At 37.0% G+C, this 26,246-nt stretch overlaps 1 protein-coding gene across 2 annotated transcripts; it reads right to left on the reverse strand.

The window, feature by feature from the left end:
* Window positions 1–409: 409 nt before the first annotated feature.
* Window positions 410–25,770, reverse strand: abcg2a (ATP-binding cassette, sub-family G (WHITE), member 2a). 2 transcript variants are annotated; one of them, XM_056449704.1, is made up of 15 exons: window positions 25,570–25,770; window positions 17,524–17,583; window positions 16,989–17,103; window positions 15,743–15,895; window positions 15,377–15,534; window positions 10,187–10,338; window positions 9,540–9,638; window positions 9,127–9,374; window positions 8,356–8,438; window positions 6,817–6,906; window positions 6,384–6,508; window positions 3,811–3,965; window positions 3,223–3,312; window positions 2,787–2,851; window positions 410–693 (listed from the first exon to the last, which is right to left on the reverse strand). In XM_056449704.1, the coding sequence occupies exons 1-15, from the start codon at window positions 25,755–25,757 to the stop codon at window positions 543–545; spliced, it is 1,932 nt and encodes a 643-aa protein (XP_056305679.1). In that variant the 5' UTR covers window positions 25,758–25,770; the 3' UTR covers window positions 410–542. The 2 variants fall into 2 exon arrangements, with proteins under 2 accessions (XP_056305679.1, XP_056305678.1); XM_056449703.1 differs by having other exon boundaries at window positions 9,127–9,377.
* Between the last annotated feature and the right edge of the window lie 476 nt (window positions 25,771–26,246).

Consider the following 26,246-nt stretch of genomic DNA (forward strand, 5'->3'; position numbering starts at 1 on the left):
ATTTACTGGTTAAGTGTGAATGTTGTCCAGGCTAACAAACAAAAACTCACATCATGAAAATGCAATTACAAATTATTTATTTTATAGGAACAAAATAAATAAAATAGAAAATATATGCATGAGAAATGAGAAAGATCTCAGTAATCTGATGAGATCTTAATAATCATTACTCATCAACAAATTACAAAACTGTTTTATATTAACAAAATACAAAGTATTATATATAAAAGATATAAACGGTAATCTAATAATAATATAGAAACAATCTGAATAGAAAAAAGAATCTTCAAACGATCTAGAAATATTGATTTGATATATATATATTGTGTTAATACTATTATATATAAACAATATAAATGCTGATCTTTTGATCTTGAATTTTTTAATCTGAACATTTACTTAAACACTGGACACTTAAACACTTAAAATTACAGAAGAACTGATTTGATATGAACTAAATATATCTTTGTGAACAGTGTTAGTGATCTGAGTGCTGGATTAGGCTTTTGTGTATTGAATGTATAAACTGAAGCGGTGCATGTTCATGTAAACTTCTTGATGAAGCGGAGTTTGAGGTATGCGATGCAGAGGAAGATGAAGGTCATGATTCCCAGAGCCAGATGATTCTGCCATAAACCCCAGGCTGAGTCGTCGATGCCCTGCTCTTGGAGAAACGCCTCGCCGGACGAACACCTGCCAGAATACACACACATTTACTGACTCGCTTTACACTGCACACACACAGCTTACATATTATGAAATCATACATTAAAATCAGTATCTAACTTAATTTTAAGAACAACAAAAAAAAAAAGTTAAACACGTGCAGAGGGGGAAGAAACATTACATTTTAGGGATAAAGTTGTGCTTTGAGAAACTAGGGGAAAAAACAAGTTAATGTGTTGATAAACTGATTTAAAAATGAATAAACTTGTTTCCTTTTGAGAAAGTTGTGAAAAAAACTTGTTACATTCAAAGAAAAAAGTGCATGTGAGGGGGGAAAAAAAGAAAAAGCAAATGCATTTGGAGAGTAAAGTCGTGTTTTAAGGAAAAGAATGATGCATTTCAGGAAAATGTTCTTCTCAGAAAAAATACCAATTTTGAGAGGTCATGTTTCGAGAAATAAAATATTTGAAACATTTGATTTCAAAATATATGCTGGAAAAAAAAAAACAGAGTAAAGTTGAGCTTCGAAAAATAAAGTTTCTCAAAAAAAAGTTGAATGAAATTTTAGTTTTATTCCCAAAACATCCATTCAACCTTTTCTTGAAATTTAAAGCTTTTTGTTTTCAAAATGACGTTATTCTCGAATTTTCAGATTATTCTCAGCATTTTATTATAAATGTTTTAAAAAGTTTTTATTCAAAGCACAACTTTAATCTTGAAATTGAGTTTAAAATTAAAACTTTTTCTTGAAAATTGAGTCTTTTTTTCTCAAAACAATGAATTCATTCTCAAAATTCCTCAAGAAAAGCAATAAAAAATATTCTCAAAATCTGAGTTTATTCTCAACATTATTAAAAAAAAGTTGATTTTCTTCCTCAAAACAGTTTTATACGGTGTACGCAAAAGTTGAACTTTCTCTTGAAATGTAATGTTTTTTTCTTAAAAAACAGGACTGTTCTCGAAATTTAACATTTATTCATAATACAACTTTTATTTAAAAGCTCGAGAAGTTATTTTAAGAAAAATGTACATTTACCAGAAATAAAATTAAAAATAAACATTAAATAAATAAAAAAAAAAGTTCAACTTGTGGCTTCACAATAAATGTGTAAAGAAGAAGAAAGTCGTTTTCTGAATTTATTTTTATAAACGGCTGAAAATAAAGTAAAGTTAAGAATAAAGTCATAGTTTGGAAAAAAGGGTTAAAAAAGTTGAATGCATGTGCTAAAATGAAACATCTTTAATTTAATGAGTTTATTAACACACAACTTCAGCTTTTCTTAAAATTGTAAAAAAAAAGATTTTAAAAAATGATTGTCGAAATTAATGTTATTCTAAACACTAAAGTTTTAAACTTGAAACTTAATGACTTTTTACAACATGCTATTCTCAAAACGTTATTGTCAAATCTGAATGAAAACAACAAGCTCAACTGGAGATCAGGAAAATAGTTCCAATTTTGAGAATAACGAAAAAACGTTTTAAATTTTAAACAAAAATTCAGCTTGTGTTCAGAATCAACTCGTAACATTTGGAAAAAAGAGCAGAGTATTGTTTTAAAATAAGATGTTAAACATTTTTAAACATTTTTGAATGAAAGTTGAAATAAACTCATGAAATAGACAGAATAAAGTCGTGCTTCGAGAAATGAAAACTCTATTTTTACATTACAGAAACAATTTCCAGATAAATCGTTTCATAAATGACTAAAATAAATGAGATTTACATTTTGAAAATAGTCATGATTCAGGGGAAAAACTATTTAACAAATAAAATAATAATAATAATCGAGAGACGCTTTCACATCTGAGGATTAAGCCATGGGTCGAGAAGAAACACATTACATCAAGATAAAAAGTTAAATGTAGATATGTCATAATGCTCAAAATAAGGTCAGCAGTTTTACACAACAGAGGTGGCTTTTGTTTTTAACTAACACTTTAATGAATCTGATTATTTACTAGAGCCGCATAATGAAGATGAGCACAGAAATCATGGTGCATATTTCACATGTTTATAATAAAGGAGACACTCAGACTCCATTATAACACACACACACACACACTCTCTCTCTCTCACACACACACGCATCATAAATAGACAGTTCATTTTTCACTCACACGGGGGCGCTGTTGTTCCTGACGTCACAGAAGGAGAGACCTGTAAACTCGTTAATCTGCAGAGCCTGAGAGAAACACACACACACACACACACACACTCAGCAGATCTACAACTAACACCATCATCACATCATCAGTAACACTCCATGAAGCTGTTTATATATTTCACTGTCTAATGCGCCGCCATACATATTTACAGAAAAGCATTAATATCAGCAGATCAAACATTGTCATGTTACAGATGTGATATAAAATAAATAATAATATGAACTATTGTATTATTATTATAGAAATGCAAACTGACTGAACTGAACTGACATAATACAACACGCATAAAGCGATGTACTACAGAAATACAGTCTTCTAGGTCTCAGAGGAAGAGTGTGTATCTATGTGAGAGAGGGTGTGTGTGTGTGTGTGTGCGTGTGTGACTTACAGAGAGGCCGTATCGTGGAATACTGAAGTACTTCAACCAGTTTAACCAGGTAGCAACACTGGGTAGATTCACCAGCAGACCAGAGAAGATCTGGAAACAAACACACACACACACACACACACACACACACACACACACACACACACAGTTTATTATTTATTATATAATGTTAATGTGTGGCACAGTTATACCAATATTTCTTTCATTTGATTTGATATTTTTCCATTATTTTTTTAAATATTTGATTTTATTAAATAACACAAATTAATTAAGGATTAAAAATCACAATACTGAAAATAAAAGTTGCCAGCTTTTTGCTTACAGAACAAATATATAATAAATATAAATAAATACAGTCATAATCAGTAAAGAATTATTTATGGTCATTAAACTGAGAAATAAATTAAATATATTAAATAAAAAAAACTATTAAAATATATTAATATTTAACATTAAAATAAATATGGCATTTCATTTTTGTTGTCCTGCAGTTAAGCAGTGCTTATGTGTGTGTGTGTGTGTGTGTGTGTGTGTGTGTGTGTGTGTGTGTGTGTGTGTGTGTGTGTGCGTGTGTGTGTTAGTGCTGACCATCATGAAGACAAAGCTGATGGTCATGAAGATGTTAGCGATTGCTACGACCGTCTGATCAGCAGAGATGGCCAGAGTCATGGCAGTAGCTGTATACGACACCATGATGATGGAGAACAGGAAGATGAAGAAAGCCTCGGCCGTCGCCTTCAGTCCTGCACACACACACACACACACACACACATCATAATTACAGAGAAGTTACCCTAAAATTATTCAGTCTCATTGTCATATTTGGAGAATTGACACATCTAAAAAAAAAAATAATAATAAGTATGGTAATCAGTTTTTGGATTGGTATCAGCACTGTATTGATATTGGTATCGATATTGGTATCATTATTTTATCGATATCAGTATTTATACCAATATCGGTGTTGGTATCTTATAGAATTCAGTGTTTGTATTGGTATCGGTTTGGTATCAGCGCCTTAAAAGTACTGGTATCAGTATTTATACCAATATCGGTATTGATAGTGTATAGGATTCAATATTTGTATGGGTTTTTATATTGGTATCGGTTTGGTATCAGCATCCTTATCAGTACTAGTATCAGTATTTATACCTATATCTGAATTGGTATCATATAGGATTCAATATTTGTATTGGTTTTTGTATTGGTATCGGTTGGGTATCAGCATCCCTATCAGTACTAGTATCAATATTTATACCAATATCGTTATTGATAGTGTATAGGATTCAATATTTGTATTGGTTTTTTTATTGGTATCGGTTGGGTATCAGCATCCTTATCTGTACTAGTATCAGTATTTATACCAATATCGGTATTGATAGTGTATAGGATTCAGTATTTGTATGGGTTTTATATTGGTATCGGTTTGGTATCAGCATCCTTATCAGTACTAGCATCAGTATTTATATCTATATCAGTATTGGTATCGTATAGGATTCAATATTTGTATTGGTTTTTATATTGGTATCGGTTTGGTATCAACATTCTTATCAGTACTAGTATCAGTATTTATACCAATATCCTTATTGGTATCGTATAGGATTCAATATTTGTATTGGTTTTTATATTGGTATCGGTTGGGTATCAGCATCCCTATCAGTACTAGCATCAGTATTTATACCAATATCGTTATTGGTATCGTATAGAATTCAGTATTTGTATCGGTTTTTATATTGGTTTAAATCAGTATGAATACCATTACCGATACAAACACTGATAGCAGCAAAACAATACCAATACAGTGATTAGTACCATCTTATACATATTGGTAAATACTAATACCAATACTGGTAAGGTTACTAATATTAAACCGACATCATTAAAAGTACCGATACAAATACAAAACCAAAAACAATATTGGTATTGTATTGGTCTCCTTATCAGTATTTGTATCAGTATCTGTATTTATACAGATATCGGTATTGGTATTGTTTTGCTATCAGTATTAGTATTGGTATCAGTATTTGTTTCTGTATTGATATTATATTGGTATCGATATCTGTATTCATATCCATGTTGGTAGTGGTATTTGTATCAGTATCTGTATTGATATCGGTATTAGTATTGATATCAGTATCTGCATCTGTATTCTTATCCATATTGGTAATGGTATTTGTCTTAATACTGGTATCGTTATCAGTATTTATATCAGTATTGGTATAAGTATTTGTATCAGTATTCATACAGATATCAGCAATAGTACTGTATTTCTATCAGTATTTGTATCAGTTTTGATATTGGTATTGAGTTTGGTATTGATATCAGTATTCTAATCAGCATTGGTACTGATTTCAGTATTAGTATCGGTATTTGTGATATCGGTATTGGTATTAGTATCCTCATTAAAATTGGCATCAGTATTAGTACTATATCTGTATTGGTATATGTATTGATATTGGTTTTGATATCAGTATTAGTATTGGTATCAGTATAAGTATCAGTATCTTTATTAGTACTGGTATTAGTATTTTTTTATCAGTATTATATTGTTATTAGTATTTGTATCATATTGGTATTGGTATCGTATTGGTATCAGTATCCTTATTCGTATTGGTATCAGTATTTTATTGATATCGGTATTGGTATATTATTGGTACCAGTATCCTTATCAGTGTTGAGATTAGCAACTGTATTTGTATTTATATTGGTATTGGTATCAGTATCCTTATTGGTATTGATATCAATATCTTTATTAGAATTGGTATCAGTATTTTATTGATATTGGTACAATATTGGTATCTGTATCCTTATCAGAGTTGAGATTAATATTGGTATGAGTATTTATGTCAATATTGTTTTTATGGTTTATATATATAAATAATGGAATATCGGTATCAGTATCATTATTCTCATCAGTATTGTTATCTGTATTCTTATGCATATTGGTAGTGGTATTTTTGACAGTATATGTATTGGTATCAGTATTGGTATTAGAACTAGTATCAGTATGTGTATCTCTGAGTACCATGAAAATGAGGTATCTGTGCATCTCTTTTCAAAACTACAGTGAGAATGATTGAATATGTCTGAATAATGCTGGTTTGACTGTAAGACAGTGATGATGTGATCAATATGGAATAAGGATGGTGCTATTCTCTGACCGATCATAAAGTAAGCCACGCAGCTGAAGATGACCGCTGGAATGGTGCGCAGCGTCAGGATGTCGGACAGGATCTTGGACAGGAAGTAGACAGACACTCTGTAGTATCCGCTGATGTACTCATGTCTGACCAGACAAACACACAACATCTGTCAAACACACTCTACAGATGCACACAATAAAACTGTTCTGTTTAAATAATAATAATGATAATAATCTTGTTAATTACTAATCATTTTACATTATTTTTGTTCATGTGACCTGAAATTATTGTGTAGTTTACATTAACATGTTTAATTGATGCTTTTCACCAAGAAAAGAGATCATTAATTCAGATATTACACACAGAACCAGCCATTTAGCATGTTTAAGAGCCGTTAATGCAAGCAAACATTGTGAAAATCATCCATTTTTAGAGTAATTGAATAACTTACACAAACAGTTTCCTCTCTGCGATGAAGAGTTCAGCTGCTGAAACAGAGCTGAAGCACTGATTAGTGGTGATGAAGAACAGAGCGCCCATCCTGAAACACACACACGCACACGCACACACATGCGCGCACACGCACACACACACAAGCATAAAATTAGCACAGATGGAGCGGAGGGAACGTCTCCATAACCAATGAGTCCATCATGATAATGGTCACGTTAATGCTTGTGTTTTTTCCAGCTTTGATGCACAGTCTAATGTTGAATAAAATGGTCTGAAAAGTTACTGCAGATTAAACAGCTAAATGTTAAAGTATAAATAATATGATCCCTGTCAAATCTCCTAATCTCTCAAAGCATGTAGTGTTGAACCTGTTGGTCAGAAAACTACAGCCTCTACTTTTATTAACACTGATGTATGAGATATGTTTCATTTGCACTATGGGTGGGGGGATTCATTCAGTAGTCAACATAATAAGAATGGTTCCTGTTGTTTTAGGACATCTATGATGAAAGGTGATGATCCACTTTAAATGTTGACAACTGTAGGTCTCCACCAACGTCAAGACTAGGGTTGGGTTGAAAAACGATGCCATCGTCCATTGCCGATGGCTGATAGGCGTCACGATGCTGAGCTGGCAGTGTGATCCTTTGCCCCGCCCCCATCACAGCACCAACCCACTCGCAAAAAATACACACTCAGGCCTCGTTTACACTAATACGTCTTCGTTTTAAATGGCATTTTAGAATGAAAACGATCCACATCCACACTGGTGTTTCACCTAGCAATTCTGAACAGCCCTCCGTCCACACTATACTGCTGATAACGCACATCACGTGACCACACACACAGGTATGTGCTGCAGCATATGTGCACGTCTGAGCTCCAGCAGTCAGCAGGTGCTTTGAGCACAAAACCCCAGAGAGCAGTGCACGTCGGACAGTTAATCAAGGATGTAGCGCTGGATCTCATCTCACTATAGCTGTTAAACGCGATGTTTAACTCATCTTATCTCTATCTGACGACTCTTCGGTCTTTTGAATTTATCAGGTAACGTGTCACAGCGTCAGTACACTGCTTCAATCTTTCACTGTCACGCTTGTACTTAGTCATTTTAGTGTAAACCTCAGATACTGTTGGTTGGTTCCTGTTGGTTGTGCACCTTTTTACCAACCAAGTTAGTGGACGCCATTATACCAACACAGATCACTCTGACTACTCATGCCAGAGTCCTGTGGGGAAACGGATTGACAAGTGGTCATGTGTAAGTTATCGTTATTTATTTATGACTTGGTTATGGGTAAAACTAACACAATGCGGGTCAGGTAGTGGAAACGGTTAGCTACAAATAATTCATTCGTTATGAATTAATTAATTCTTCATAAATAATTAACTCAACACCGTTTACGACAATGTCATAATCCACTGTGATGTTTTACATTAGACATCGTTCGATGCCAAATTAGTCGACATCACCCAACCCTACTCAAGACCAAATTTAAATACACCCCCCCCCCCCCACACACACACACACACACACCTGTTCTGAATTCCGCTTGAATTCCCTTCCACTCCAAAGAATATGGCTCCAACCACCAGAGCCAGAAAGATCATCACACCAATCTGCACATTAATACACAAATATGAGCTTTTATACACACACACACACACACACACACACACACACACACACACACACACACACACACACACACACACACACACACACACACACACACACCAGATTGTGTATATACAGTTGAAGTCAGCATTATTCTCCCTCCTGTATATTTTTCCCCAATTTATGTTTAACGGAGCAGATTTCTTCAGCACATTTCTAATCATAATAGTGTTAATAACTCATCTCTAATAACTGATTTATTTTCTCTTTGTCATGATGACAGTACATAATATTAGACTAGATATTCTTCAAGACACTAGTATTCAGCTTAAAGGGACATTTAAAGGCTTCACTAGGGTAATTAGGGTAAAGTTAGGGTAATTAGGCAAGTCATTGTATAACAGTGGTTTATTCTGGAGACAATCCAACACTAATATTGCTGAAGGGGGCTAATAATATTGAGCTTAAAATGAGTTTAAAACTATTAAAAACTGCTTTTATTCTAGCTGAAATAAAACAAATCAGACTTTCTCCAGAAGAACAAATATTAGAGGAAATACTGTGAGAAATTCCTCAATCTGAGAAACATCATCTGGGAGATATAAGAAGAAAATAAAAATCACAGGAGGGCAAATAATTTGTGTTTTACTTGTGTTAGTTGTGAGATGTGTGTGTGTGTGTGTCTGTGACCTGAGCGAAGGAGGTCTGCGGGTTGAGCATCAGGTTCCTGAAGGTCCTCTTGAGTACCCAGTGGAACTGATGGCAGAAGGAGGTGCTGTAGGTGATGGTTCTGGATTTGGGCCGTGTGCTGTAATCCTGACCCTGAACGATGCGCTGCAGATCAGCGTGTGTCTGCTGGAAGATGGAGCTGCGCTGATACTCCTCCACCAGACGGTCCTCGATACCCTTCAGAGACAAGCTCAGCCTATCCTGGTCTACTACTGACACATACACACACAAATATATATATATATATGATGTATATACACCTACACACACACATACAGACATACATACACACAGACTGGTTAACTTCCAAATCAGCGCTCAGAGAAGCGCTCAGATTAATGATGATGATGACTGTGTGAAGTGTGTGATCATACCCTCTTCATAGAGCTTGTTGAGCGCCACAGCACTGGAGTCTCCATTGATCACATCCAGGAAGAAATCAGCAGGGTTATTATGAGGCTCACAGGTGTATCCTGACACACACACACACACACACACAGAGAGGCTGACATCAAGACGGATATGTGTGTGTGTTTTTGTACCTATCTGGCAGAAACGTGTGTGTGTGTGTGTGTGTTTGTGTGTCTCTTTGGCTGAAGAGTGTGTGTATGTGTGTGTGTGTGTGTGTGCATGTTTGTGTGTCTCTGGCTGAAACGTGTGTGTGTTTTAGTACAGATCTGGCTGAAGTGTGTGTGCGTGTCTTTGTATGTTGTGTGTGTGTGTGTGTGTGTGTGCATGTTTGTGTGTCTCTGGCTGAATAGTGTGTGTGTTTTAGTACAGATCTGGCTGAAGTGTGTGTGCGTGTCTTTGTATGTTGTGTGTGTGTGTTTTCATAGAGATCTGACTGAAGTATGTGTTTGTGTGTGTCTCTCTCTGGCTGAAGTGTGTGTGTTTGTGTGTGTCTGTATACTCGCTTGGCTAAAGTGTATGTGTGTTTATGCCTGCTCAGCTGTGTATATACGTGTGTGTGTGTGTGTGTGTGTGTGTGTGTGTGTGTGTGTGTGTGTGTGTGTGTGTGTACCGATCTGGCTGAAGTATGAGAGTGCGTCCTGCGCCGGCCCATGATACACCAGTCTTCCTCCCACCAGCAGCGTCAGGCTGTCGAAGAGCCGATAGATGGAGTATCTGGGCTGGTGGATGGAGAGGATGATGGTGCGTCCACTGTTACCCATTCTGCACAACACACACACACACACACACACACAACACCTTAACAATATTTCTGCAGTGTATTTTTTCCCAAATATATTACACGTCTGTCTGGAATACTGGATTCTGATTGGTCAGTTGTGACATTATGAGGTGTGTTATTCCCAGATAAGAATCGCTGAATAACACAGAGTCATCCGGGAACAGAGAATCAGCATCAGTGAATATGTTCATCAATACACTAACACACACACACTCATATGAGTCTGCTGGTGTTTCTGACTGTTGGTCTCCATCTAGTGTCTGAATAATGCTCAGGTTAGTGTATACTCCATCAGCTGTTTTAGTCTGTCTCCATCTAGAGTCTGAATAATGCACAGGTTAGTGTATACTCCATCAGCTGTTTTAGTCTGTATGTCTCCATCTAGTGTCTGAATAATGCGCAGGTTAGTGTATACTCCATCAGCTGTTTTAGACTGTTTGTCTCCATCTAGTGTCTGAATAATGCGCAGGTTAGTGTATACTCCATCAGCTGTTTTAGTCTGTCTCCATCTAGTGTCTGAATAATGCGCAGGTTAGTGTATACTCCATCAGCTGTTTTAGTCTGTATGTCTCCATCTAGTGTCTGAATAATGCGCAGGTTAGTGTATACTCCATCAGCTGTTTTAGACTGTTTGTCTCCATCTAGTGTCTGAATAATGCGCAGGTTAGTGTATACTCCATCAGCTGTTTTAGTCTGTATGTCTCCATCTAGTGTCTGAATAATGCGCAGGTTAGTGTATACTCCATCAGCTGTTTTAGTCTGTCTCCATCTAGTGTCTGAATAATGCTCAGGTTAGTGTATACTCCATCAGCTGTTTTAGTCTGTCTCCATCTAGTGTCTGAATAATGCACAGGTTAGTGTATACTCCATCAGCTGTTTTAGTCTGTATGTCTCCATCTAGTGTCTGAATAATGCGCAGGTTAGTGTATACTCCATCAGCTGTTTTAGTCTGTCTCCATCTAGTGTCTGAATAATGCGCAGGTTAGTGTATACTCCATCAGCTGTTTTAGTCTGTTTGTCTCCATCTAGTGTCTGAATAATGCGCAGGTTAGTGTATACTCCATCAGCTGTTTTCGTCTGTCTCCATCTAGTGTCTGAATATTGATCAGGTTAGTGTATACTCCATCAGCTGTTTTAGTCTGTCTCCATCTAGTGTCTGAATAATGCTCAGGTTAGTGTATACTCCATCAGCTGTTTTAGTCTGTTTGTCTCCATCTAGTGTCTGAATAATGCGCAGGTTAGTGTATACTCCATCAGCTGTTTTAGTCTGTTTGTCTCCATCTAGTGTCTGAATAATGCACAGATTAGTGTATACTCCATCAGCTGTTTAGTCTGTTTGTCTCCATCTAGTGTCTGAATAATGCGCAGGTTAGTGTATACTCCATCAGCTGTTTTCGTCTGTCTCCATCTAGTGTCTGAATATTGATCAGGTTAGTGTATACTCCATCAGCTGTTTTAGTCTGTCTCCATCTAGTGTCTGAATAATGCTCAGGTTAGTGTATACTCCATCAGCTGTTTTAGTCTGTTTGTCTCCATCTAGTGTCTGAATAATGCGCAGGTTAGTGTATACTCCATCAGCTGTTTTAGTCTGTCTCCATCTAGTGTCTGAATATTGATCAGGTTAGTGTATACTCCATCAGCTGTTTTAGTCTGTCTCCATCTAGTGTCTGAATAATGCACAGGTTAGTGTATACTCCATCAGCTGTTTTAGTCTGTCTCCATCTAGTGTCTGAATAATGCTCAGGTTAGTGTATACTCCATCAGCTGTTTTAGTCTGTCTCCATCTTGTGTCTGAATAATGCACAGGTTAGTGTATACTCCATCAGCTGTTTTAGTCTGTTTGTCTCCATCTAGTGTCTGAATAATGCGCAGGTTAGTGTATACTCCATCAGCTGTTTTAGTCTGTCTCCATCTAGTGTCTGAATAATGCACAGGTTAGTGTATACTCCATCAGCTGTTTTAGTCTGTCTCCATCTAGTGTCTGAATAATGCACAGGTTAGTGTATACTCCATCAGCTGTTTTAGTCTGTTTGTCTCCATCTAGTGTCTGAATAATGCACAGGTTAGTGTATACTCCATCAGCTGTTTTGGTTTCTGTCAGCTTTGCATTTAGTTTTAAAAAAGTTTATATATACACACACATTGATAATTTTTAATAATTAATATAATTTAATATTAAATACAGGGCGATGCAGTGGCGCAGTAGGTAGTGTTGTCGCCTCACAGCAAGAAGGTCGCTGGTTTAAGCCTCGGCTGGGTCAGTTGGCGTTTCTGTGTGGAGTTTCCCCCACAATCCAAACACACGCCGTACATGTGAATTGGGTAGGCTAAATTGGCTGTAGTGTATGTGTGTGAATGAGTGTGTATGGATGTTTCACAGTGAAGGGCATCTGCTGCGTTAAACATGTGCTGGAAAAGTTGGCGGTTCATTCCACTGTGGCGACCCCAGATTAATAAAGGGACTAAGCCCAAAAGAAAATGAATGAATGAACGATGTTAAATAATTAATAATATTTATGTTAATACACATATAAGTTTAAAAATATATATATATAAATAAAACGTATGCAATCTGCACTCCAAATAATAAACGTACATAAACAAGGAGGTTCTCCCTTTAGGGGATCAATGAGAACATTTATTAATATGGATCTTTATTTATACAAATGTGTACTGTTTTAAGATACTGATCCAGCTTTAGTACTATTTCTGTATAATAACAGACATAAACTATAATCCACTGATTTTTGTTTGTTTGTTTGTTTTTTATAAAGGAATATTAATTTCTGCAGTCATGCACGTGTTTTGACCGCTAATATGACGGTGATTTGATGCTTTGCAAAAGTTGCAGACACCTTTAGCAACATCAAAATGCTTTTTTGATGCTAAATAAATTAGATTTCTTACGCTGATTAAGAAACTAAAATAGGTCTGAGCTTCTATAGTCAAGAATCTAAAATGTAAAACTATTTAAAGTTGCTAAATACTCTTGACACATGAAAGTGTAAAGCCTGCAGCCCACAACAAATGAGGAAAGTTATTGCGCATCATATTTGACAAACAGGGGCAGCACGGTGGCGCAGTGGGTGGTACGTTCATCTCAGAGCAAGAAGGTCGCTGGATCGAGCCCCGGCTGGGTCAGTTGGCATTTCTGTGTGGAGTTTGCATGTTCTCCCTGTGTTGGCGTGGGTTTCCTCCAGGTGCTCTGGTTTCCCCCACAGTCCAAACACATGCACTATAGAGGAATTGATCAACTAAACTGGCTGTAGTGTATGAGTGTGTGTGAATGAGTGTGTATGGGTGTTTCCCAGTGATGAGTTGCAGCTGGAAGGGCATCCACTGCATAAAACATATGCTGGATAAGTTGGCGGTTCATTCCGCTGTGGCAACCCCAGATTAATAAAGGGACTAAGCTGAAAAGAAAATGAATGAGTGAGTGATATTTACATTTTGTCAGCCAATCATTGCCATTTCATGGATGGATAGATCTGTCCTTCACAACACACACAGATCTCGGATCAGTTCATCCAGACATTTTAATCTGATTCACAAACTTGTTTGAAGAACCAAATTAGCCAGAGATCAGTTATCAAGATTAACAGATCCAGGATCTGACAAATAATCTTAGATCATTTAAGCGAGATACAAAGGACGGACCCCTGGAAGTGCTTTATCTTGTTTATTATATGATTATTTGCCGTAAAATTAGACTTTCTCCAGAAGAGAAAATATTAGAGGAAATACTGTGTAAATTTCCTTAATCTGTTCCTAAATCATGAGAGAAATATTTGACAAAGAATAAATATTGCACAGGAAGGTAAATAATACTGTCCTCAACTATATATCAACAAAATCTCGCAATCTTAGATTTTTACAATATCCTGCCACCCAGGGGTGTTGCTAGATATAAAGCTCTACTGGGGCATGCACCCCCTTCCAACCACACCACCCTCTCAAAAAATAAATAAATAAAATAAAAATAAATAAAAAAAATTTAATAAAAAAAAATGTATTATATCATTATATATAATATAAATACAAAACAGATATTAGAAATAAAAGTATTGTTGTTATTACACAACTATTATTCTAAATAATGTTAAATGTAACAGGAAAACAATGTTAAGACACAACTGGAGTGATGCTAAGATCATTTAAGAAATCTTTTGCACGAATATTAATTTAATTTGAATGAAATTCTATAGACAATTCAATAAAATACAACAAAAGATGTGTTATAGAATTATCTATTGTCTTAGACTTGACCCATAGCAGAGAATTAGGTTTAAGTCTTACCTCCCTCACTCCTCATCACTCCTTTTTACTTCATACAAAACAATCAGGAGGCACGCTTAGTAAGATAACCATCGTATTGTTTAAACTTTAGTTTTGTCCACTTGTAAAACAAAAAAGGCTGTTACGGCGGTTTTACAACGCATGAACGGCGCATGAGCAACAAGTTTTTTTGGGCACGTGCCGCAGTAAATTGGGTCAAGCGACACCCCTGCTGCCACCCTATGTTATAGGCCCCCTAGATCGCCCCCTAGTGAAGAAACATTCAACTATGGAAACAGTGATGATGTAATGAAGCTTCATTTACTGAAATCAAGTGACCCTGTCGATTTAATACACGCTTAGATTGATTTCAAAACATTCATTCCTTCATTTTCCTTTGGCTTAGTCCCATTCTTCATCAGGAGTCTCCACAGCGGAATGAACCGCCAACTATTCCAGCATATGTTTTACACAGCGGATATTTTTCCAGCTGCAAACCCAGTATTGGGAAACACCCATACACACTCATTCACACACACACACTCATACACTACAGCCAATTTAGTTCATCAGTTCCCTGGAGCACCCGGAGGAAACCCACGCCAACACGGGGAGAACATGCAAACTCCACACTGAAACACCAACTGACCCAGCCGGGACTCAAACCTAACCCTAATTCTAACCACTAAGCCACCGTGCTGCCCCGAATTTCAAAACAAAAGATTTGTAAAAGTGTGAACGCACCTCTTCAGCAGCATTAGCACAGAGTTAGCAGTGCTAGCGTCCAGACCGGTGGTGGGTTCGTCCAGAAACAGCACCGGCGGATCGATAATCAGCTCCATACCGATGTTCGTCCTTTTCCGCTCGCCACCTGAAACTCCACGAATCAGCTGCGTTCCCACCTTCACAAGCAGCCAATCACAGCACAGCTCAGTCCGAGCAGCTAATCACAGCACAGGTCAGTCCGAGCAGCCAATCACAGGACAGCTCAGTCTGAGCAGCCAATCACAGCATCGCTCACAACTTATTAGACCCAAAACTGATAATAAGTGAATATTTGCACAACAGTATGAGTGAATAATTGTGTGTGTGTGTGTGTGTGTGTTTTACCCGTGAGTCTGCCACTTTGCTCAGGCCCAGCTCCTGGATCAGTCTCTCCACCTTCTCGTCTTTTTCTCGCTGCTTGATGGATTTCGGGAGCCGTAAAGCAGCAGAGAAACGCAGATTCTCACGCACGGTCAGCGTCCCCATCACCACATCATCCTGACAGACACACACACACACACATACACACACACACACACACACACAAGTAAATAAACAAATGAACCACTGAAATGAACCATATCAAATGAATATACACACACACCATATGCACACACAGACACACAAACATTCGCGCGCACACACACACACACACACGCGCGCACACACGCACGCACACGCACGCACACACGCACGCACACACGCACGCACACACACACGCACGCACGCACGCACGCACACACACACAGACAGAGATGCACAAACACAACCACAAATACATGGGCATGCGCGCACACACACATAAGCATGCACAAACACACACAACCACACAGGCACACAAACCAACAAATACACGCACACACAACCACAAATACACACACATGCGCATGTACAACACACACAATCACATACAGACACACAAACAAACACACAAACATAAGTGCACAAACACACAACAACAAACGTGCACAACTGCACATACACAAATACACACAAACACATGCGCACACACACAAACGCACACACATACAAAACCACATGCGCATACACAGATGCACAAACATACAACCAAAAAAACACACACATACACACATGCACAAACACACACACACACACAACCACACAGGCACACAAATACACGCAGACACAACCACAAATACACACACATACGCATGTACAAACACACTCGCACAATCACATACAGACCCACAAACAAACACACACACACACACACACACAAGTGCAAACACAACCACAAACGTGCACAACCGCACATGCACAAATACACACAAACAAACACACACACAAAGCCAAATACATGCACACACATACAAACACACACACACAAAACCACATGCACACACAGATGCACAAAGATACAACCAAAACGCACGCACGCACACACACACACACACACACACACACACACACACACAAATGCATGCACATGCATCCACACATGCATACGCACACACACGCATGTACACACACACATACAAAACCACATGTGCACACAATTGCGACAGACAAACACAACCATAGTATGAGCGTGTGTATATGTGCGTGAGTGACAGTGTGTGTGTGTGTATACCTGCACTACATATCCAGACAGACACTTGAAGTTGGGAGGCTGTGGTGCTCCGTCTATCAGCACCTCTCCTGACAGACCAGCGGGATCTTTACGAGCCGCCAGAACATCCAGAAACCTGCACACACACAAACAAACACAGAACACAGAGACACACACACACACCATTAGACAAAACCCACCGGTACAGAACACTATTATACTGGATGGGTGGATGGAGAGAAAGAGGCACAGATGGGTGGATGGACAGACTAACAAACAGACAGATGGATAAACAGATACAGGGATGAACGGATGGATGGAAGGACGGATGAGCAGAGATAAATAAACAGATAAAGAGATGGAGGGATAAATAGAGGGATAAACGGACAGATGGAGGGATAAACAAATAGAGAGATAGAGGGACCACCTGATGGATGGGTGGATGGATGGAGAGACAGACAAGTAGACAGATGGATGAACAGAAAGATAGCCAGATTGGCAGATGGAGGGATGAACAGACAGACAGATGTATGGAGGGATGAAGAGAAGCTCTTACGATGATTTCCCGCTTCCTGTGGCTCCTAATATGGCGTTCAGTCCCGGCTTCATGATGCCACTGCAGGAAACACAACAATCAATCAATCATCATCATCATCATCATCATCATCATCATCATCATCACCATCATCAATCATCATCATCATCATCACCATCATCATCATCATCATCAATTATCATCATCATCATCATCATCATCATCATCATCACCATCATCAATCATCATCATCATCATCATCATCATCACCATCATCAATCATCATCATCATCATCACCATCATCATCATCATCACCATCATCATCATCATCATCACCATCATCAATCATCATCATCATCATCACCATCATCATCATCATCACCATCATCATCATCATCATCATCATCATCATCATCATCTTAAATCAGCATAAGTTACTCCTCCACATCATCAAACACTGCTTAACCAGGAATGACATCACGAATATTCATGAGCACTGATGAGCTGCAGCTATTGGAGGAATGACATCACGAATATTCATGAGCACTGATGAACTGCAGCTATTGGAGGAATGACATCAGGAATATTCATGAGCACTGATGAGCTGCAGCTATTAGAGGAATGACATCACGAATATTCATGAGCACTGATGAGCTGCAGCTATTACAGGAATGACATCACGAATATTCATGAGCACTGATGAGCTGCAGCTATTAGAGGAATGACATCACAAATATTCATGAGCACTGATGAGCTGCAGCTATTGGAGTAATGACATCAGGAATATTCATGAGCACTGATGAATGCAGCTATTACAGGAATGACATCAGGAATATTCATGAGCACTGATGAATGCAGCTATTACAGGAATGACATCACGAATATTCATGAGCACTGATGAGCTGCAGCTATTAGAGGAATGACATCACGAATATTCATGAGCACTGATGAGCTGCAGCTATTGGAGTAATGACATCAGGAATATTCATGAGCACTGATGAATGCAGCTATTAGAGGAATGACATCACGAATATTCATGAGCACTGATGAGCTGCAGCTATTGGAGTAATGACATCAGGAATATTCATGAGCACTGATGAATGCAGCTATTACAGGAATGACATCAGGAATATTCATGAGCACTGATGAATGCAGCTATTACAGGAATGACATCACGAATATTCATGAGCACTGATGAACTGCAGCTATTGGAGGAATGACATCAGGAATATTCATGAGCACTGATGAGCTGCAGCTATTGGAGGAATGACATCAGGAATATTCATGAGCACTGATGAGCTGCAGCTATTAGAGGAATGACATCAGGAATATTCATGAGCACTGATGAGCTGCAGCTATTAGAGGAATGACATCACGAATATTCATGAGCACTGATGAGCTGCAGCTATTGGAGGAAGGACATCAGGAATATTCATGAGCACTGATGAGCTGCAGCTATTAGAGGAATGACATCACGAATATTCATGAGCACTGATGAACTGCAGCTATTGGAGGAATGACATCAGGAATATTCATGAGCACTGATGAGCTGCAGCTATTGGAGGAATGACATCAGGAATATTCATGAGCACTGATGAGCTGCAGCTATTGGAGGAATGACATCAGGAATATTCATGAGCACTGATGAGCTGCAGCTATTGGAGGAATGACATCACGAATATTCATGAGCACTGATGAGCTGCAGCTATTGGAGGAAGGACATCAGGAATATTCATGAGCACTGATGAGCTGCAGCTATTGGAGGAATGACATCAGGAATATTCATGAGCACTGATGAGCTGCAGCTATTGGAGGAATGACATCACGAATATTCATGAGCACTGTTGAGCTGCAGCTATTGGAGGAATGACATCGCGAATATTCATGAGCACTGATGACTGCAGCTATTGGAGGAATGACATGAATATTCATGAGCACTGATGAGCTGCAGCTATTGGAGGAATGACATGAATATTCATGAGCACTGATGAGCTGCAGCTATTGGAGGAATGACATGAATATTCATGAGCACTGATGAGCTGCAGCTATTGGAGGAAGGACATCACGAATATTCATAAGCACTGATGAGCTGCAGCTATTGGAGGAATGAAATTAATATTCATGAGCACTGATGAGCTGCAGCTATTAGAGGAATGACATCACGAATATTCATAAGCACTGATGAGCTGCAGCTATTGGAGGAATGAAATTAATATTCATAAGCACTGATGAGCTGCAGCTATTGGAGGAATGAAATTAATATTCATGAGCACTGATGAGCTGCAGCTATTACAGGAATGACATCAGGAATATTCATGAGCACTGATGAGCTGCAGCTATTGGAGGAATGAAATTAATATTCATGAGCACTGATGAGCTGCAGCTATTGGAGGAATGAAATGAATATTCATGAGCACTGATGAGCTGCTGTGTGTAAAGCAGATAACATCCGTTCATAAGGTCAACTGAGGATGTACACAGCAGCAGTCTCTCTCTCTCTCTGTCACACACACAAAGTTAATCATCAAACACACACACCAGGGTCAGGATCGAGCGGTTTACACACTCTTCAACACTCATTACCCATACAGGTACTGCGCCTATAATAAAACGACTAAAAAATAATGCAAAAAAAATAAAAATCCCGGATTATTATGATTATTTGACATAATTATGAAGTTAGAGAGCTAGAGCTAGAGTTTTAAAGTAAAAACTTTAGTATTTGCTATACTAGACTTCTGAAAATAATTTATTAAAGAACATTTAATCAAAAGAAACCTTCATTTCTAATTATGTTATATATAATATTAAGTAATTAATAATATTATAATAATATTTAATGTTTTAAAATAGTATTAAAGTTCAGTTTGGAAAGGTTTATTTGGTAAAATAATAAATAGAGCAGCACGGTGGCACAGTGGGTAACACAACTGCCTCACAGCAAAAAGGAGTTTGTTCTCCCTGTGTCCAAAAAGATGTGGTATAGCTGAATTGGGTAGGCTAAATTATCCGTAGTGTATGTGTGTGAATGAGTGTGTATGGGTGTTTCCCAGTGATGGGTTGCAGCTGGAAGGGCATCCGCTGCGTAAAACATATGCTGGATAAGTTGGTGGTTCATTCCGCTGTGGCGACCACAGATTAATAAAGGGACTAAGCTGAAAAGAAAATGAATAAATGAATAACTTATTAAAGAAAATATTTTCATCAAAAGAAACATTAATATTTAATTATGTAATATATAACAAGAAGTAATTAATAGTATAATAATAATAATAATAATAATAATAATAATAATTTTTAAAGTATTAAAGTAGTTAGAAAAGGTTTATTTTATAAAAGATAGACTTTAAATAAATTAAATAATACAAACAAAAAGAAAAGAATTATTTAAATATAACATGTAAAACTAAAATAAGACATAATAAATGGCTAATATTTTATTTATAAAAACATAATATTTATATATTTTATTGTCTATTTATGCATTTACAGCAATGAGAATGTGAGAATTAAATGTTTATTTTTCATGAAAATATTTTATATATATAAAATTCATTTTTCCATAAACAAAATTAATTTAAAATAAAAGTAATATTCATTATATTACATAAAAATTGCAAATATATCACATAAAAGTATGGCAAAGAGAAATTAATGTTTTAATTGTCACTAAAGTAAGTATTGTGCAACAAAACAAATGCTAAGAAAAAATACTCTTTATTTTCCATGAGTAAGATTCAATGTGGCAGTCAGATGTGATTAAACCCTAAAACACATTCATTTATTCTCTAATGATGTCGGTGCTATGGCCCAGTGGTTAGTGTGTTTATAGTGCGGAAGTGCTCCAGGCATCCTGAGATTGAATCCCGACTCGAGGGTATTTCCCGATCCTACACCCCTTCTCTCCCACTTCATTTCCTGTCAACCTACTGTCATGTCGCATAAAAGGCAAATAAATATATATATATATATATATATATATATATTCTTTTTTTTTCTTTTAATATCATTAACACTAAATATCTTCATTATTACTGAAATTATTAAATGATCTTACAGTTATTAGAGGGTTTTTTAATTTCGCAATCACTGTCCTGTTATGTGATTTCCATTGTGATTGACAGTACACCCTCTCTCTCTTATCTGACAGCAGGGCAAAAGTCAAGAAGATCTGAGGACACAGAGAGAGCGAGAGAGAGAGAGTGTGTGTGTGTGTGTGTGTGTGTGTGTGTGTGTGTGTGTGTGTGCGTGTGTGTGTGTGTGTGTGTGTGTGTGAAACTTCAGCTTTATTGTTCTGCTCTTGACTTTAATGTCGGACAATGACCTTCACTGTGGGGTGCAAACACACAGCCGTAATCAGGTTATGAAATGCACATATATAACGTGTGTGTGTGTGTGTCTGTGTGTGCACGCTTGTATAACAATGCATCAGGCTGCTGATTGCACGTACAAACGTATGTTTTTGCAAGCAAATTCTCCATATTTCCTTCCTTCAATTCACCCACGGAACCTCCTGGTGTTTTCCTCAATCAGCCTTTGAACACACACACACACACACAGCATGTCCTCACTGCGCTTCTCAGAGCACACTAATATTGCACACACAACGCTGAAAAACACCATGACAGACCGCGAACCAACAAGTCCAAACAGGAGATCTGATGCACTTCTGCTGGTCAAAACTAAACACACACACACACACACACACACAGAAGTAGAATCTGGAAAATGGGCCCAGAGTCAAACGCACAAATGCAATGAAAAGCAAAGTCGAGATATTGGAAAACATGCATGCAAAACATTTAAAAAGTGCTGCATATAAATCTAGATTACTCAGAATGCATATTATATCTTCATCAGAAACATGAAACACAAATCTGAATAAACAACTAAACATGAAATAACTAAAACAACTAAATAAATAACACAAAAACATGCATGCACACATTTCGGTGTGTTACTTACAGACAAAAACAAATAAAGCATGCACACAAAACAAAAACTACTAAAAAACATGCACTGCATAACAAAAACAAACATGCAAAAACTAAAAGATAAAAAAAACTTGTAAAAGCAAACAAATACATGCATACAACACTATAATATTTACAAAACATAATCAAATGGAGACAAAAAGCCCCAAAACAAACATAAAAAAGAAAAAACATGCAGAAAAAAAGCAAAAGCATGCATATAAACACATGCAAAACATTCTACAAAATATAAAAAAATGGACAGAAAGAAAACATGCATACAATCTAAAACATGCATAAAAACAAACAAAACCAGGGATACAAAACATAAACAAAACAAAAACAAAAATTAAAAGAAACAAAAACACCCATAAAGGCAAAAATAATGCATACAAAACAAAAAACAAACAAAAAAGCATGCATAATCAAGCATACGAAACTTAAATATTAACAAAACACAGAAATGCAAACAAAAAACATGCAGAAAATCAAACAAAAATATGCATACAAAAAACTAGGCATAAAAAAGCATGCATACAAGACAAAAACACTTAAAAGAAACATTAAAACATGCATACAAAAAAAGCATAAAAAGCAAAAGCATGTCTAGAGAATCATGCATACGAAACAAAAATATTAAAATGCACACAAAAAGCAAACATGTAAACCTAAAGCGTACAAAAACATGCAGAAGAACCAAAACGCCTGCATACAAAACATTAAAAAGATGCATCCAAAAAAAACCAGCAAGCTTTTATGCCACGTGTGACAGCATATTCTCACACTCATGTGTTATGAAATTATAATTACACTTCAATGCATGTTCTCCCCGTGTTGGCGTGGGTTTCCTCCGGGTGCTCCGGTTTCCCCCACAGTCCAAACACATGCGCTATAGGGGAACTGATCAAGTAAATTGGCCATAGTGTATGAGTGTGTGTGTGTGTGCGTGAAATGTGTGCATGGGTGCTTCCCAGTACTGGGTTGCAGCTGGAAGGGCATTCGCTGTGTAAAACATGCTGGATTAGTTGTCGGTTCATTCCGCTGTGGCAACCCCTGATTAATAAAGGGACTAAGCTGAAGGAAAATGAATGAATGAAAATACAAGCATCACGCTGTATCATACCACAATTCAGTGGCAGTTTCAGATCAACATCAAGGTGCTGAAGTCAAAAGAGTGAATTTGTGTGTGTGTTACCTAATGTACCTGTCTAGGTTTATCTCTGGACACTATGGTATTTTGATAAATACCTTACTATTTATAGATCATAAAACATGATTACAGTAATCAACAAGCAATAATGCCACAACAGCTAACAGGAAACTTTAACAGGACGCTCCTGCAGCGTTCCCTCAATGTTATGAACATCCGTCAAGGAAAATATATATATATACAGTGCATCTGGACAGTATTGATAGCGCTTCACTTTTTCCACGTTTTTATGTTCCAGCCTTATTTCAAAATGGATTAAATTGATGTATTTCCTCAACATTCTACACACTATACCCCATAAGGACAATGTGAAAAAGTTTTTGAATTTGCTGTAAATTTATTAAAAATATAAACCCTGTAAAGTCACATGTACATCAGTATTCACAGCCTTTGCTCAAGACTTTGTTGATGCTCCTTTGGCAGCGATTACAGCCTCAAGTCTTCTTGAATATGATGCCACAAGCTCGGCACACCTGTCTTTGGGAATGTTTGCCCGTTCCTCTTGGCAGTACCTCTCAAGCTCTATCAGGTTGGATGGGAAGTGACGGTGTACAACCATTTTCAGATCTCTCCAGAGATGTTCAATAGGATTTAGGTCTGGGCTCTGGCTGGGCCACTCAAGGACATTCACCGAGTTGTTGTGAAGCCACTCCATTGATATTTTGGCGGTGTGCTGAAACATCTCAAGAATGAGCAGTGGAAACAGAATGTACCTGAGCTCAATTTAGAGCTTCACACCAAGGCTGTCAATACTGATGTACATGTGATTTTACAGGGTTTTTATTTTTAATAAATTTGCAACAATTTCAAATATTCTCTTTTCACATTGTCATTATGGGGGATAGTGTGTTGAGGAATGTTGAGGAAATAAATCAATTTAACCCATTTTGCCATTTTGGAATAAGGCTGTAACATAAACAAATGTGGAAAAAGTCAAGCGCTATCAATACTTTCCAGATGCACTATATATATATATATATTAGCTGAAGTCAAAATTATTAGCCTTCTGTATTTTTATACAGTGCTCAGCATAAATAAGTACACATGTAAGTGAATATAGGTCCTATATTTTGGTGTATTTGAACATAAGAGATTTATTCAGCAGATATATTTGTTAAAATAATATTTTAATCACCAAACATATTTAGAAATAGAAAGATAATACATTTAAATTCATGCAAAATATTGCAAAAATAATTTACAAACTACAAAACTCCAACAAAACGTAGTTTGTTTTTTGTTTCTCTTGATTTTTGCTCTTTTTAGAATTTTTATTAGATATTTTTCCCCAACCATATAAATCTGGACAACTAATTTAAAGTTATTTTGTTAGATTGGCTCCAGTCAGAATTATTAGCCCTCCTAATATATATATATATATATATATACATAATGTATAATTTCACATTTCTGCACATAATTTCTTTTCTCTTTGTCATGATGACAGTAAATAATATTAGACTAGATATTCTTCAAGACACTAGTATTCAGCTTAAAGTGACATTTAAAGGCTTCACTAGGGTAATTAGGGTAAAGTTAGGGTAATTAGGCAAGTCATTGTATAACAGTGGTTTATTCTGGAGACAATCCAACACTAATATTGCTGAAGGGGCTAATAATATTGACCTTAAAATGAGTTTAAAACTATGAAAAACTGCTTTTATTCTAGCTGAAATAAAACAAATAAAACTTTCTCCAGAAGAACAAATATTAGAGGAAATACTGTGAGAAATTCCTCAATCTGAGAAACATCATCTGGGAAATATTAGCAGAAGAGTCACAGTAAGGTGAATAATGCTGACTTCAGCTGTATCTGGTGATCCTGCACAGTGCTACTCTCAGATATTTCACTGACGCTCTGTAATGAACATAAGTGCACTGACTTGAGTCCGATGAGGATGTTTTTTTTGGTGCTCTTGCTCCTGCAGAAACCGCTCTTCATCTTGACGCTGTAGTTGATGTTGTGGAAGCTGACGGTGGCGCCGCGGCGGGATGGGGATGAGGACACGCCGGTGCGCACATGATTCTGCAGATCCAGCACTCCGGTCAGCTCCACACTGGTGTCCGCCATCTTCTGCTGTATCTGCACACATCAACATATGTGTTTGATATGATACATTCATTCATTCATTCATTCATTCATATTCTTTTGGGCTTAGTCCCTTTATTAATCAGGGATCGCCACAGTGGAATGAACCACCAACTTATCCAGCATATGTTTTAAGCAGCGGATGCCCTTCCAGCTGCAACCCAGTACTGGGAAATAATAATGCATTACAAATGACAACAATTACAGACTTTTTGAATATAGAACTCAAATGATTGTTCATCTTCAATGATTTGCTGCACAGATTTAAGCCTGGCCTCATTTTAAAGAAGACAGATGTCAGACAGTAGTGAAAAATGTTCAAAAAGTTCAGTAAAACCAAAGTTATGTGCTTTTATGTTTACGAAAATAATAAAACAATAAATGCATATTTAAATATATTACATGAAACAAGTATTTTATAAAACCATTTTAGCCTAAATGCAAATTTGAAATTGCTTTCGGTAAGATTTT

The sequence above is a fragment of the Danio aesculapii genome, chromosome 23 (genome assembly GCF_903798145.1).
Source record: "Danio aesculapii chromosome 23, fDanAes4.1, whole genome shotgun sequence".
Lineage (NCBI taxonomy): Eukaryota > Metazoa > Chordata > Actinopteri > Cypriniformes > Danionidae > Danio > Danio aesculapii.

What these genes read in the sequence shown, in the direction of transcription:
- abcg2a (XM_056449703.1), bottom strand. Translation starts at nt 25,757, where the DNA reads ATGGCGGACACCAGTGTGGAGCTGACCGGAGTGCTGGATCTGCAGAAT. An exon ending in ACAGGAAGCGGGAAATCATC is followed by an intron (nt 17,104 to 17,523) that starts GTAAGAGCTTCT and finishes GTGTGTGTGCAG; the next exon opens with GTTTCTGGATGTTCTGGCGG. An exon ending in TCAGCTTTGTCTTCATGATG is followed by an intron (nt 3,313 to 3,810) that starts GTCAGCACTAAC and finishes GTTTGTTTCCAG; the next exon opens with ATCTTCTCTGGTCTGCTGGT.